The 15,941-nt window shown below is 41.8% G+C and overlaps 1 protein-coding gene across 4 annotated transcripts in view; it reads right to left on the bottom strand.

The window, feature by feature from the left end:
- Positions 1-15,941, bottom strand: part of AFF1 (ALF transcription elongation factor 1) — a 210,229-nt gene that overhangs the window by 99,066 nt on the left and 95,222 nt on the right. For 3 of the 4 annotated variants that reach the window (XM_066385023.1, XM_066385024.1, XM_066385025.1), the window contains one exon: positions 579-699. The exons of the other annotated variant lie outside the window; for it this stretch is intronic. In XM_066385023.1, coding sequence (XP_066241120.1) covers positions 579-699 — 121 coding nt within the window. The remainder of the gene's footprint in view (positions 1-578; positions 700-15,941) is intronic. 4 annotated transcript variants of the gene reach the window in all.

Below are 15,941 nucleotides of genomic sequence, written 5' to 3'. Positions count from 1 at the left end.
ACATGAAATTTAAACTCAACTCCCTTGTTGAGAAGCCTGTGATGGACAAATATTACTATATACAGAACACTGACATTACAAAAGAAAACCACAAACTGGTAATTTTGACTAACAAGGTTCAGAGAATTTTCATATTTTGTTTTCAGAAACAAGCTCCAGGATAAGTTTCTTATTTCACAGTGTGGCCCTTGTTCAAACTCTCCCCCCCCCCCTTTTTTTTAAATAGAGAGACAGACAAACAGACAGACAGGAAGGGGGAGAGATGAGAAGCATCAACTCATAGTTGCAGTGCCTTAGCTGTTCACTGATTGTTTTCTCACATGTGCCTTGACTGCAGGCTCCTGCTGAGCCAGTGACCCCTTGCTCAAGCCAGCGACCTTGGGGTCATGTCATGTCTATGATCCCATACTAAAGCAAGTGCCCCTGTGCTTAAGCCGGCGACTTTGGAGTTCTGAACCTGGGTCTTCAGCATCCTAGGCCTATGCTCTCTCCACTGTGCCACTGGTCAGGCTCAAACTTACTTTCATCACAGAGTTAAATATGATGATAAATCACACTTTCTAGTATACAATAAATACCTTGTAGGGCTCTCCAAAAAGGGGAATATTTTCAGGAAATGCCTCTTTCTCTTGGTGAGCTTCCTGGTTGCGTCTTTCCTTCTCTCTGATTCGAAGCAGGTTTCTGTCTTCATTGTACAAACTGTTTCAGATGTCACAAAAGAACAAAAGCAATACAAGTTATCAGCATTCCAGTTTTGCTGTGCATATGGACATGCTTGAGGCAGACGAGGACAGGTCAAGAAGAAGTGATGACAGGGAAAATGAATAAAGAAAGCATAAGTCTCTCAACTCACTCCCAGAATAAGGTTCAGTCAACAGGCTGTGACCCCCTAACCTCAGTTCTGTCTCCAGAAACCTAAGCACTCGCTCTGGGCTACTGCCTCCGTGGCTCAGGACTGCCTCCAAACCCAAGTCTTTTATAGGCAATGATGGAACAGAGACAAGATTAATGATATTTTTACTTTCAGCTTGCAAAATATGGAGTAGAGGTGGAAGCTTTCCATCTGAAAGAGTCAGCAGGATGTGAACTTTAAACAGGCTGTTTTCATGGATCAGTACTGTACATTTTGGAAGATTAAAATCAAAAGGCTTATTTCATAATTAAAAGATTACCAGGCACCCAAAACAGCATTTACTTTAGTTTCAGCCTATTCTACTGGGAGTGTCCTGGCATGCCAACTCAAGACGATCATTTTTATTTCTCATTTCAAATGCCAAGGAGGGGAAAATCCAATTTTAGATGTAAGCTCTAACTACTGAAAAATCTCAAAATCTGATCAGTCTATTTAAACTACCTAAAAATGTACCCTAAATCATGATTTCTGGAACCAAAAAGGTTAAAGTACATTCACTGAAAGAAGAGAGATGGAAACCAAATAATGTGCCAGTTTAGCGAGCATCTAAACCAGAAGTGGGCCTGCCCCACATCAGCAACACAGCTGCCCCCGCCAACCTGCACATGTGAGATAAAAGAATAAAAATAAGAACTACAAAAGACTTTTGTCTTCATAGACTTGCTTCTAGGTATCTTCTGAATCTTTCACCCCAACATTGCTTGAATATAAAAGTAGGAAAACTCAGTTGTCTTGACTGTAGGCACCATTGGAAATTCTACCCGTGACGTCAGACATCCTTCCAGCCTCTCTGCTCTCTCCTGTCTGCTCTTATTTCCTCTGACAAAAGCCTACTTACTGTCTCCCTGTCTCTCCCACAACTTGTCCCTCTAGCCTTCTCGTGGAAAGAAATCTGATCTATAACCCTGGTTCTCATGACACTATCCATATTTTCAAATAACAAGCATTTGATGGCTCTTTACTGCTGCAGAATAAACCCTAAATCCATGCTTTGGCATTAAAATTCCCCCAAAATCTGGTCCACATTTACTCTAAAATTATCCACTGTCTCCCTGCAGGCCGGCCACATGCATTCCACTTGACAGCATTCTCCAAACATACCCTATAAAGGTCAGCTCTAATCTCTACCCCAACACCCCCTTTTACTGAAAGATCGCCAATTCTTCCAGGACCAGTTTCCCTAGGAAGTATGATTCCCTTCTAAAACACCTCTCTCTATATTCCAGTCACACCAGTCTACGCCCTGCTCCTCAGTGATATCCTAAACTTTGATGCTTTCATTCTAATCACACAAATTTTCTCTGCTTCTCTATCAAATGCATACCCACATTCCCAATTTTCAGTTATCAGCCAATCTCTGGAGTGATTCCAATGTTACCCACTATAAAGGCTTCCTCAAATCCACTGAGGATATGCTGACTTAACATTTAGAGTGGTTCTCTCTCCTTCTCCCACTTCCCCTGTGAACTCCAGTTATAACAGAACTCACGTTTCTCCCTCCTTGTGCTAAAGCATGGTACTTTACATAGACACTAAAATAGCCACTATGCTTACAGTATATTTTTATAAACTTACTTGTAATATTTTAAACTAACATATACTATATAAAAATATTTTTTAAAAATTACAACCATCTAGGCCTGACCTGTGGTAGTGCTGTGGATCAAGCGTTGACCTGGAATGCTAAGGTTGCTGGTTCAAAACCCTGGGCTTGCCCGATAAAGGTATATATGGGAACTGATGCTTCTTCTCCTCCCCCCCTTCTCTCTCTCTCTCTCTCTCTCTCTCATCTCTCTCTTTCTCTAAAATGAATAAATAAAAATAATTTTTAAAAAATTACAACCATCTAAATAATGATCTATTTCCATAGCTTTTCAATTTAAAGTTGAAGAGAGGCTAAGCTACCTGGTTGAATTTACTGGGGTATTGTAAAGAATTATCTGCTCAATCACATTAAAAACTGCCTAGATCAGGGGTCCCCAAACTGCAGCCCCCCAAGGCCATTTATCCGGCCCAAGCCGCACTTCCGGAAGGGGCACCTCTTTCATTGGTGGTCAGTGAGAGGATCCTGCATCCACATCCTGTGCTCCTGGAGTACTGTATGTAGCGGCGCCACAAAGCATGGGCGTTGCTCACATACAGTACTACTTCCAATGACACGGGAAGTACGCATCACAGCTCCGGAAGCGCGTCATATCACGTTAGGGCTAGCGGTGACAAATATGGAACCAGACACTGACCATCTCATTAGCCAAAAGCAGGCCCATAGTTCCCATTGAAATACTGGTCAGTTTGTTGATTTAAATTTGCTTGTTCTTTAATTTTAAATATTGCATTTGTTCCCGTTTTGTTTTTTTACTTTAAAATAAGATATGTGCAGTGTGCATAGGGATTTGTTCATAGTTTTTTTTTACAGTCCGGCCCTTCAACGGTCTGAGGGACAGTGAACTGGCCCCCTGTGTAAAAAGTTTGGGTACTTCTGGCCTAGATGATAGATGAATGTCTCAATATCAGATTTAAGAAAACTCTTAAAACTACAAAGTGAAGCCTGACTAGGCAGTGGCACAGTGGATAGAGCGTTGGTCTGGATGCAGAGGACCCAGGTTCAAAACCCCAAGGTCCCCAGCTTGAGTGTGGGATCATAGACATGTGCCCATGGACGCTGGCTTAAGCCCAAAGTTGCTGGTTTGAGCAAGGGCTCACTCGCTCAGCTATAGCTCCCTAGTCAAGGCACATATGAGAAAGCAATCAATGAACAACTAAGGTGCTGTAATGAAAAATTGATGCTTCTCATTTCTCTCCCTTTCTGTCTGTACCTAACATCTTTTAAAAACAAACAAACTACAAAGTAAACAATTTATGTTAGTCAACATACTGAAAAAGTTGAAGAAAAACAAAACCAGAAACTGGCTAGAGAGAAAGTTTAAAAGTTTAAAAGTCTGATATCTCACACATTTTAGACAGACTTACTTCTGGTTGATAATAGCACAATGAATTTGATGACCATTCAAGAATTCCTTGCAATTATTTTATGATTTTGGTAACTGCTTTCGTTAGCTCAAAAAAATAAAAATAAAAATTTTAAAAAGCAACATTATCATACATACAACCATGGGAGCCGAGTAAGGGAGCGGATTAGAAAATAATTTCTTGGCCTGGCTGGGTAGCTTAGTTGGTTAGAGCATCATCCCAATACACCAAGGTTACAGGTTTAATCCCTAGTCAGGGCACAAACCCAAATCAACCAATGAATGCATAAATAACAACAAATTGATGTGCCTGTGCCTCTCCCAACCCTCACTCCCTATAATCAATAAAAAATAATAAATAAATAAATAACTTTCTTTCAAACTTGCTTTTCAGCCTCTTTGTTTGCAGAGAGGGGTGGGGCATGCAAATATCTCTGAGCAACCTGAACTCCCAAGCTTCTCTTTCCCAAAGCTACCTAGTCTAGTACATGGACCAAAGAAAGCCTCCGCTTTGCTCTCCTTTCCTGACTCTGGAAAAGGAAAGCTAGCCCTTTTCTGATTCTGCTGTTACAACAGTGGAGTCCCTCGAGCTTTATGCATTTGTGAGTGCTCACAGCCTGTTTCTGCTTTAGAGTTATTTGCACTTCTGAGTAATTGCTACCTTTATCTCAGAAAAGAGAATCCCAAATGGCAAAATTCCCAGTTCCAGATCGAAAAGTGAGTGGATGAACAGCAGCACTTCAGTTATCAGGCTGCTTGGAGTACTCAGTTAATTTTCATGTCAGCTCCACAGACATCTTCAAGACAAGCTACACCGGTTTGAAATTACTGAAGTATTTTTAAATCAAATCAGCTCAGCATCAGTTACCACACTTCTAGATTTTCATTCCAAAATAATAAACTACAAAAATGATGAGATAAACCCAATTTTACAAAATTTCTAACACTGGCTTTCTTGCATGTGATTCGAAAATCATGCCTCCCAAAGGGTGGAAACCCTGTTAAATTAAGGATTCTGGTTAATTAAGATTTTACTTCATTAGTTTAAAAAATAAATTTTTTAATCCACACCAATATTTTATTGGTAGACTAGTAATACTATATACCTTTTTTTTTAAAAGAGAAACACTGAGTGTTATTTTTTTCTTTATTCACCATCCTCCTTTAACTAAAAATACCAAAAACAAGTGAGGAAAGAAAGCATGTAGTTTCACTGGCAGGATGAGTTCTATGAGGTCTAGACTTAGAAACTCACTCTCACCCACACTGCCTGATGGGCAACTAACTCCCTGTGGGTCTCACCCACCAAGTGCCGGGCAGGGCGGAGGAAGGCAGTACAGGAAGTACCTGGCCCCTGTTCCCAGGACTATGGAAGGCAGACTGTGAGCACTCCTTCTTCTGGGCTGCCTAGCTTCTCCTTGTAACAGGGTTTTGCTAGTTGTGCTGGGTAGTTTTCTGATTTATCTTGCTTTTACTTATTCCACGTATGCAATGGCTTAAGAAACAATTTGTTACAATGATTAGGCCAATATGTTCATGAATGTTTCCCTTTTCTTTTTTTTTTTTTTTTTTTGTATTTTTCTGAAGCTGGAAACGGGGAGAGACAGTCAGACAGACTCCCGCATGCGCCCGACCAGGATCCACCCAGCACGCCCACCAGGGGCGATGCTCTGCCCACCAGGGGGCGATGCTCTGCCGCAACCAGAGCCACTTTAGCGCCTGGGGCAGAGGCCAAGGAGCCATCCCCAGCGCCCGGGTCATCTTTGCTCCAATGGAGCCTCGGCTGCGGGAGGGGAAGAGAGAGACAGAGAGGAAGGGGGGGGGGGGGTGGAGAAGCAAATGGGCGCTTCTCCTATGTGCCCTGGCCGGGAATCGAACCCGGGTCCCCCGCACTCCAGGCTGACGCTCTACCGCTGAGCCAACCGGCCAGGGCCTGTTTTCCTTTTCTTGGTTCCATTTTAAAACCAGGGGAAATGTAAATTTTAAAAAATATGAACACAATTCATAGCACAAGTAAACTATTGTTCAACCTTTACACATCATTGATTTTTTTTTAAACAAGGTGCAAGCAAGGAGGGGTGGATGGAAAATTTTTAAATGGGGGATTTTTAGGAAACAGTAAACGTCCTCAAGACGATTCACAAGCTTCATAATTACCTTTGAATAATTACAACTTGACTATCACTTCATTTAATTAAAGACTTTTTTCCCCCCTGTGTGGAGGGAAAAAAACGCATTCTTGCTCTCACAGGATAACCTCACCCCAACATTGGCCTTGGCAGACTTTCTCCAGAATAGGAGCGAGTGAGTTACAAGTTCTCCATCGCAGATTTCTACAGCGCACTTTGCATTAGAGGTGATCTAACATTAGTGAGCCCTGGAAGCTGCAAGGGGGCTTGCTACAACATAGACTACAGAGACCCACCCCAACGCCTGCGCCTCGGCAGGTTTGATGTGGGGCCTGAGAGCTGCCTGTTTAACAAGTTTCAAGGTGATTCTGTGGAGTGCAAGAGTATACTATTTCTGAGTGGCAGAGACCACTTTTAGTCTTTCAAAAAAACAACAGCAAGGATGAAGGCAGCAGCATGCCAAGGACGGCCACCACTTCGCATCTGTTTCTGAGCTGCCCTGACTTAGGCACATCAAATGTATCCTATTTTCACGACTCTGTGAAAGGGGGATTCTGAACTCCAGTTTCCAAGCTGGAGGGAAAAAAGACTCAGAGATTAATCTGGTAATAAATGGTAAATCTAAAATTTCAAAGGCAGGTTTGCAGAGCTCAACTGCCATCCGCAAACACAGCTCTCAAGCTGTGACAGAGGAAAATGACAAAGGAGGCATGCTCGAGTGCGGTGCCTTGCAATCCTCATAATTCCTCATGATTTCTTAGTCTCAAAGAGGTCCACATCAACAATTCAGGTAGTATCCTTGCTGGCAGAAGGATCTCAGAGCATAAAATGTATGTTTGGTTATATGTACCCACACGGATCTGTCTTTGCCTAAGGATTTAGCAGATGGCCCTTTGAGAGAGGAAGGGACAACAGCAAGAAGCTGCTCAATGCCTTATAAAAACTGTGCTAGATGCTTACTTTAGAGTCTTTTTTAAAATTTACAGATTTGAGATCCCTTACCCCATATCAACCTCTGAATTCACAAGTCACTCTCAATGTGCAACGGGGCTCTTACATTAATTTCTTTCAAGGACTGGCTGTAAATAAACTCACACCAAAGTAGCCTGATATTGGGCTCTGCTGCCATTAACATCTGGCTGGCTGACAAAGGCCATGTTCCTAGGGTCTCAATGCCTGAAATCTGGTCAGCCCAGGAGTCTTCACCTGGGGAGCAAAAACATCAGGTCAAGTGGAGATGTAAAGCAGCTGAGTGCATACAAAACAAGCCCACGTGTTGCTGTGTCCTGGGGGAGGGGCAGTGGTGGGAATCAGCTTGTTCACCACAGTTCTGCAGAACCAATACCTAATATTTTTGTTGAGTTAGGGCAGGCAAACTGGTTGTTAAAATGGCCTCTAAAGGAATGGGATCGTACTCCTACAGTGAAAATATGGTTAAGGATAAATCACACAGCCAATGATGCTCAGATAAAAGTGAAGAAAACTGCCTGACCTGCGGTGGCGCAGTGGGTAAAAGCATCGACCTGGAACACTGAGGTCGCTGGTTCGAAACTCTGGGCTTCCCTGGTCAAGGCACATACGGAAGTTGATGCTTTCTGCTCCTCCCTCCCTCCCTTCTCTCTCTCTTTCTCTCTTTCTCTCTCTCTCTGTCTCCTCTCTCTAAAATGAATAAATATTTATAAAATCTTTAAAAAAAAAGTGAAGAAAACTGCAAGTGAGGATGCCAATCAAGAAGCAATACGGAAAAATTTTTATTGTTTCAGTCAGGTATTATTTAATATGTTTTCACTAATATTTTAAAACTTACAACAGTTTAGGTTTATGTACCTCTTTTATTCTTATTTAAGTATTAAATGCATAAAATAAACTATCTTTCAGTATATTGTTTTTATATTCTTAAAACAGTCATCAGGGTAGAGAACTGCTTGTTAAATTATTTGAATCCCACCCCTGGGGAGAGAGCAAAGTCTGATCACCCAGTAGACATCCATGAGTTCCCCAGAAGTTTGCAAAACTATTTTTAGATAGAGAATATCTTTCAGTAGCCAAGTTTTTGCTTTTAGGTCACATACTACTGTCCACCATCTGAAATGTTCAACACTGATGCATCAAAAAGATCTCTGCAAAATGTATCAAATCACCTCCTCCACCACTTTTTTTTTTTTTAATTAAGGGAACTAGAAAGGCCAGTGGGGGACACCACCGATGCCTGGCGAGAGCAGTGGCGTGTGAGAATCACCCTGCAGAACACAAGCGCACAAGCCCTTGATAAGGTGGACTGCACCGCAGATGTTTCTGCAGACAGAGTTCCACCACTCTGGAAATCCACACAGGAGCCTGGGGAAGCCTGGAAGTCTGTAACCCGCCGGGATGCTCTCACTTTCAGAGGTGGTGACACTCCTGAGAAATTCAGAGCTGCACATTCAGCCCCTGAATGCAGTCATTTAGTCAGCCCCATGCTGGGACCTGTCAGGGCACATTTACTCGGGCTTTTCAAACGCTTCTGGGAGGATATGTGAAAATACTGTGGTGAAATGAAGAGATCAGAGCTCTGTAAGGATTAGTGAGAGCGAGCCTCCCTTTTCTCTGTCCCTAGCAGTAAAAAGGAAAGAACCCAAGGAGGAGGAGGAGAAGACAGCACCAGGAAGGAAGGCCTGCCCTGGGCTGGAGCTGTGGGGCAGTGCGCTGGCTGCGAGCGGCAGGCTGCAAGCACCTTCTTCCAGCCTGGAGCCCGCGGGCCCTGCTGCTAATAATCTAGGTTAGTCATGCAGGATCGCCGGATGCCACTGGGCGCTTCCATGGCAACTCTGGGCCCACAGGGCAGGCTGTGCACAGCTGACTACCCATTTATCACCCTTGACTGGTCACTTCACACAGATCTTCCTCTGAGAGATGTGACCAACTCTCTCTAGAACTCACATTTAAAAGTTGAATTCTCAAAAAAGAAATTAATTTAAATATATATATGTTTGATTTTCTCTTGAAGGATAGAGTGTAATTTCTCCTGTGTATTTATCTTTGAAGGCAGGGTAGAGACATCAGCGGGAAGGAAAGGGAAAGTCTTAAAATCAACAGTGCACATTAATTATGGAAAAGAATGAGTCTTCTTACCGTAGAGGCACTAGGTCCTTCTGATGTGAACGAACAAAGGAGAGAGCAAAACATAAAGCTCACACGTCTGCTCACACAAGACGAGCAGCCCTGGCTTAAGCGGTGGCGGAAGTGTCATAAAGCGACACAGGCCTGGGTTCTTACTTGTGCAGGTGCCATTTTTTTTACTTTGGATGCCACCCCTGTTGACTTTTTTAAGTCCATCATCTGGCTCTTTGCTCGTATGTTCCTCTATTCTCACAATCTAATATCCAAAGAGCATTTTTCACACACTGCCTTTACGAAAAAAAATGTCAATGTACTTTAAAGCATAAAATGAGTTTTGTCATTAAACTGCATGACTCATAAATACAATTTAAACATAAGAAACCAAAGTGGTTCCATGTTTGAAGGCAGAGAAATGTTACTTCAAACAAATGAAGAATTTTCTCTCTCGTTTTATGTGAAAGAATTCGCAACAGGCTTTCTCATAATAAAAATCACTCAGCTAAAACTTCCAATCATTTTACCTTAATCACACACCCCCCATCACCTAACAGAACAAATACAGAATGGGGCAAAAGTGAGTTTACAGCCTGGCCTGTGGTGGCACAGTGGATAAAGCATCGGCCTGAATGCTAAGGTCGTAGTTCAAAACTTCAGGCTTGCCTGGTCAAGGGACATACGAGAAGCAACTACTATTATGAGTTGATGCTTCCCACTCCTCTCCCCCTGCCTTTCTCACTCTCTCTCTCTCCCCTCCCTCTACAATCAATGAATAATAAAAATATATATATATATTGTGTGTTTATAGTTGTTTGTATGGAAAATAACATAATAAATAAAAATACAAGAATAAATTCGTTTTGTGTACTCACAACTGTAAACCCACTTTTACCCCACCCTGTATAAAGAAAAATAAATTAGAGATTTAATCCTAATACAATATCTGATCTTATATAGAAAATAAATATCAGCCAAGTCAAATGACAAAACAGTATTTTAGGGGGAGGGGGAGGGGCACAAAGAAAACTAGATAGAAGGTGACAGAGGACAATCTGACTTTGGGTGATGGGTATGCAACATAATTGAATGACAAGATAACCTGCACATGTTTTCTTTGAATATATGTACCCTGATTTATTGACCTCACCCCATTAAAATTAATAAAAATTTATTTATAAAAAAAGAAAGAAAAACAAAACAGTATTTTGTCACCATTGTTTTCCTGGAGGAGCTCCCAGGGGATCATCTCTAAGTAACAGCTCTCTCCACTATTCACTTCTGCTTGTCACTGAATGCTCCACCTCATGATAGTACTGAAACGGTTGCATGTGACTCCATTTTACAAAAGTAAATCAATCTTTAAGGTATTTTACATACGTGAAAGGCACACTACGAGTTTTAAATCGAGACTGCCCACACCTGGGAAAACTTGATAAATCACTTCCATTCTACAAGAGATAGTGTTAATTTACCTTTCAAAATAAATCTGCCAGGTACTAATGATTGCATGTTACTATGTAGCAAGTGTCTGAAAGGATACACTACAAAGAAATCTATCAAAAAGTATCCTACTAGAGTTGAAGGAAGTTAGTGGTGGATTAGGGAGTATTTTGTTTAAACATTCTGTTTTTAGTATTCATTTATTATCTGTGTAAACATTCTGATTACAAACAAACCAAAAAAAGAGCCTCATGTACATATAACAACATCAAAATCAGGTATAAAGAAATATTGCAATGTAGGTCATTTGGCAATAATTCTCACTGGAACCTTTAAAAACTGATATGGGACCCTGAACTCAGTATTAGATCATTACTAAATAATAATTACGGACCCACCTGCATAAAGCAATGCATTAGAGACTATGTCCCAAAGTTCAAACACCAACCACTGCTCTCTCTTTTTTTTTTAATTGGAGTAGTCTTACTATAGCCCATTTTGTTTCTCTTTTCTAGATCACAGAAATACAATCTATCTAGTGGAGAGGTATTTTTTACCCTCCAAATATAAAAGCACAGAACTTATCTTCCACATTAATTGGCTGTAAAGGAAAATGGGGGAAACATGTGGGTGGGGATACACAGCAACAAAAGTAGATGAGGGGGAAGCAGTCCAGTGAGCTAATGCATTCCCCTGTGCAGCACATCAAGTCCTTTACCATCCACACACTTTAAGAATAAAAATCTAGGGCCCTGGCCGGTTGGCTCAGTGGTAGAGCGTCGGCCTAGCGTGCGGAGGACCCGGGTTCGATTCCCGGCCAGGGAACACTGGAGAAGTGCCCATTTGCTTCTCCACCCCTCCACCACGCTTTCCTCTCTGTCTCTCTCTTCCCCTCCCGCAGCCAAGGCTCCATTGGAGCAAAGATGGCCCGGGCGCTGGGGATGGCTCCTTGGCCTCTGCCTCAGGCGCTAGAGTGGCTCTGGTCGCAATATGGCGACGCCCAGGATGGGCAGAGCATCGCCCCCTAGTGGGCAGAGCGTCGCCCCTGGTGGGCGTGCCGGGTGGATCCCGGTCGGGCACATGCGGGAGTCTGTCTGACTGTCTCTCCCCGTTTCCAGCTTCAGAAAAATGAAAAAAATAAAATAAAATAAAATAAAATAAAATAAAATAAATAAAAAAGAATAAAAATCTAGTACTGACTGAGGAAGGCCAACATGCAAATGACACAATTCAAAAAAGCATGCCAGTAAAAAGAAATCACTCTATACCTCAAGGATTTGACAACCTATAGCAAAGAGTTAATGCTTGTTTTTAATGTAACTTGAAATGGGAACATCCATTTACTAACAAATTCCAGAAAATCCAGTCTCTAAGAAGTGTCCCCTAAAATGCTGACAGTTCTTATTGGCAGTTAATTAAAAGGACATAGAAGAATTATCCCCTATAGTGTCCACAGACTCACTAGAGATAAATCTGCCACCTGACTAGTTATTTATGTCTCCCCCTTTGGTTATAAAAGTTCCTGGTGATCAGAGCCACCTCTGACCGCCTGTTCTGTTGGCACTGCTCATTTGGCACCGACCAGAACCACAGGCAGAAGCAAGGCTGGTCTATAGTGGGATCAGCCAGAGCACTGGACTCATTACCACCCATCCTTAGTGCACACCCACTGACCATCAAGGACCCACCACGTACTCGTACAACAATGAGGCTGGTGAAAGTCTGCGTCATTGCAGAAAGCTGTGGTCACAAACTAAGAAAGAATATAAACAAGCAAGCTTAAAGTTCTTTTTATTATTTTAAAGCCTTGTCTTATTTAATAGTACTCAGCTTTTAAAAAATGTTTGGGCATTAAATCTATTAAGCATCCAAAATTCAAACAAGGTTATACGGAAACTTCTTATTAGAGCCCAACACCAATAGGCTCCCCACCCTAGGCTGGCTATCCAGCTCCTTACACCTGCCACCTCATTGACCTTTCTAAAAATCACGAATCTTACCTTGTTATTCACCTATTTACAACCTTTTTGAGTTCCTTGCTGCCTACAGGATTAAAGATGATGGGTGGGGATGCCAAACAATGCTCTTCACCACCTGGCTTCCGCCCTGGCTTCCACTTACCTAACCCTCCGGAGTGTCTGCTTGTTGCCTCACCTCTGAACCCTTTAAGCACAAGGAACTGGGAGGCTGGGGAAACACAGCCTTCTCTCTGCCAGTTCCCTAATGAATTCCTAACTTGACTTCCAGAATTTCCCAAAATATCACTGCCTCTAGGCTTAACCTCCACTCTCACCTCCTATCCTCTGCTGTGAATGATTTCTTTCTCTGGGATACATCTGTCCTTGTTTATATTTACAAACATGAGATGGACTGTACAAGTGCTTACACATTTTCCTTATTGGACTGTAAGCTTCTTACCGGCAAGGACTACTTCTGAGAGCACAGTGTTTAGCAAAAAATGATAATATATACCTTTGACTGAAATTACAGTTGACTCTTCAACAATACAGGTTGGAATTACGTGGGTCCACTTATATGCAGATTCTTTTTTCAATTAATACTTGTCTTATTCTTCATTGTGGTGCCTTGTTGTTCACTGATTGCTTTCTCATATGTGCTTAGATGGGGGGGGGGGGGCTACAGCAGACTGAGTGGTCCCTTGCTCGAACCAACAACCTTTGGGCTCAAGCCAGCGACCATGGGGTCATGTCTATGATCCCACACTCAAGCGGGAGACCTCAGGGTTTCAAACCTGGGTCCTCTGCATCCTAGGCCGACACTCTATCCACCGCACCAGCCTGGTCAGGCAATACCTGTCCTATTTTTGATTCATTGTTGAGGGGCCACAGATGCAGAAGGCTGACCACATACATGCATCGATAGACCCCTTATTACATAGGGGATTCCAAAATCCACGGAAGTTTCCGGAAGCAATCCCCCACAGATACCAAGGAACAACTAAATTTTTGAAAAGTAAAAGTATTATGTGATTTTTGACTGCTCAGGAGGTCGGCGCCTCTAATCCCCATACTGTTCAAGGGCCAACTGGATATTTAAGCATTACTCAATTTCAAACAATCCAGAACCCTGAATCCTGCAGGTCTTATAATATGATGACAAAGTATGATTCATTGTCTGAAACCTAAAGCCGATTTTATCAGACTGTTGTACCCATCAAATGACTCAAACCTAGAAGAAAGCGAACATCACTTTTTCCTAGATCAGCCATAAAGCTGCCTCAGCTAGTAACACAACATGTTTACCAGATACTGTTACAGGTTTTACTCTTCAGTTGTCATACTTGTTAGTCCTAAAAAGCCTAAGTATAGTACACCCCAAAAAAAAAAGAATGTTTGGGCAACATTTATAGAAAATACACATTTAATTTTAAGTCAATAAGATTCAGAACAGTATTAATAAACTCTCAGTCTAAACTTCAACAACAAAAATCACATAATGGGAAAAAAAAAACACCTCCACTTGCTACTGTAAATGCACTGTGGGTGGAAAACGAGATCTAGCCAGAGAATTTTAAAATGCAAATCAGATCTTATGGCTTCTTCCACTGCTGAAAGCCCTCCATTAGCTTGCCTTAGCATTTAAGATTGAAGCCCAGGAGCCCAGCACACAAGGCTCCACCCCCAGCACACTTCCTCTGCATTACTACCTCCCCAAATACATCCCCTCCCTGCCCTGTCCTTCCTCAAACACTGGCCCTGCTGGCCCCTCCACGTCTCCAGCAGGCTGAGCTACGCCATGTGCACGCTGCTGGCCCCAGGCCGGACGTTCTGTCCTTACTGCTGAGGACGTGGTCACTAATATCTCAGGTTATAAAAATCAACTCCTCAAGGAAGTCCCAGATCTAAATGGCCACTCTGCCCCATCAGCAGGAGCTAACACCTCACCCTGCTTTATCATTTTTTATCATTATCTAAAACTATCTTGTCTAATCATTTACCTGTTTAATTACACTTGGCTCCCCACACTCAACCTCTAGGAAGGACTTAACAGTCTACAGAGGGTCTGTCACCTTTTCTTTCCTGCTCCTCACTAGTTGAAAAAAACACTAACCCATTACACTAAAAGAATACTGGTTAAGTGGACAGTATTCTCTGCACAGAGGCAGAGACACAAATAGTGTTTTGTTTCGTTCTTGTAAACCATGTTAATTTGAAGTTAACAGAAGCATTTTCAAAAGACAGTATTGTTTTGTTTTGTTTTTTTAAAAACTGGGCAGTTCTAAACAGCTTCCTGTAAATAACTGATTAATACATCAAATTTTCAATTGCCACACAGAAAGCAAAAGAAAAACAAACCATTTCTAAATTCATCTTGTCTCATGAGATTGCTGAAATGTCCCTATGGGGATTAAAAGAAGAGTGGGAAAAAGGCAACTCTTCTCTCAAGAAATTATTCAGGAGCAAGTTGGAGTTTTTTGCTTGTTTGCTTTTTAGAGAAGGGACTAATTCTATAGTCATAAGAAATCAAACATCTTACAAGGACTTTGTCATTTAACAGCTTAAGCACCAAATAATGCCCAACATACTCCAAACTGAATGAATTATATTCTATAGAACATCCTGGAAACCTGTACAGGGTTTACCATTCCAAAGGAAGGGTCCCTCCCAATTACTGAACTTCTAACACACTTTCCAGAGAACCAATTGTACCACAGACGATAAGAACTGTTTGAAACTGGGCCAATGTACCATGTGCAGCTTCAGCCAGAACAAATGCTCAGCATTTAGACTTGCTAACCCACAGCAGAGAGCAACAGGAAAAGGCTTACACTTAGAAAATGAAAGGAAAAGCAATGGGTATTGATAAGAATAGTGAGGAACAATAGGATAACAAGGAAACTGGCAAGATGCAATTTATTTCTCCAAGGAGAAAACATTAAGAAACATTTCCTTTTTCTTCTTTTAATGTTTATTTTATTGATTTTAGAGAGGAGAAACGAGGGAGAGAGACAAGAACATACAATCTGTTCTTGTATGTGCCCTAACCAGGGATCAAACCGGCAACTTCTGCACTTCTGGATTATGCTCTAACCAACTGAGCTATCCAACCAGGGAGAAACTTTTTTTTTCTCTCAAAATGAGTATATAGAGACCCATCAACACATTTGTCAGTTACAGAATAAACCAAAAATAAACAAACAAACAAAAAACCAGTTGGTGTGTTTCTTCTCAATCTATTTAATGAAGCTCATTTCATTATGGGAGCCATATCTAAAACCAAATTCAAGGACCCTCTGTTCCCCAATCAACATACATCCTCTAGTAGTAAAATCACTGCCATTTATTTATTTGTTTGTTTATTTATTTATTTATTTTAGGTAAGAGGAGATAGTGAAGCAGACTCCGGCATGCACCCCAACTGGGATCCACCCTG

Source organism: Saccopteryx leptura, chromosome 5 (assembly GCF_036850995.1).
Source record: "Saccopteryx leptura isolate mSacLep1 chromosome 5, mSacLep1_pri_phased_curated, whole genome shotgun sequence".
NCBI classification, from domain to species: domain Eukaryota; kingdom Metazoa; phylum Chordata; class Mammalia; order Chiroptera; family Emballonuridae; genus Saccopteryx; species Saccopteryx leptura.
The sequence above is the reverse complement of the archived record's forward strand: the minus strand, read 5'-3'. Positions and strand labels throughout refer to the sequence as shown.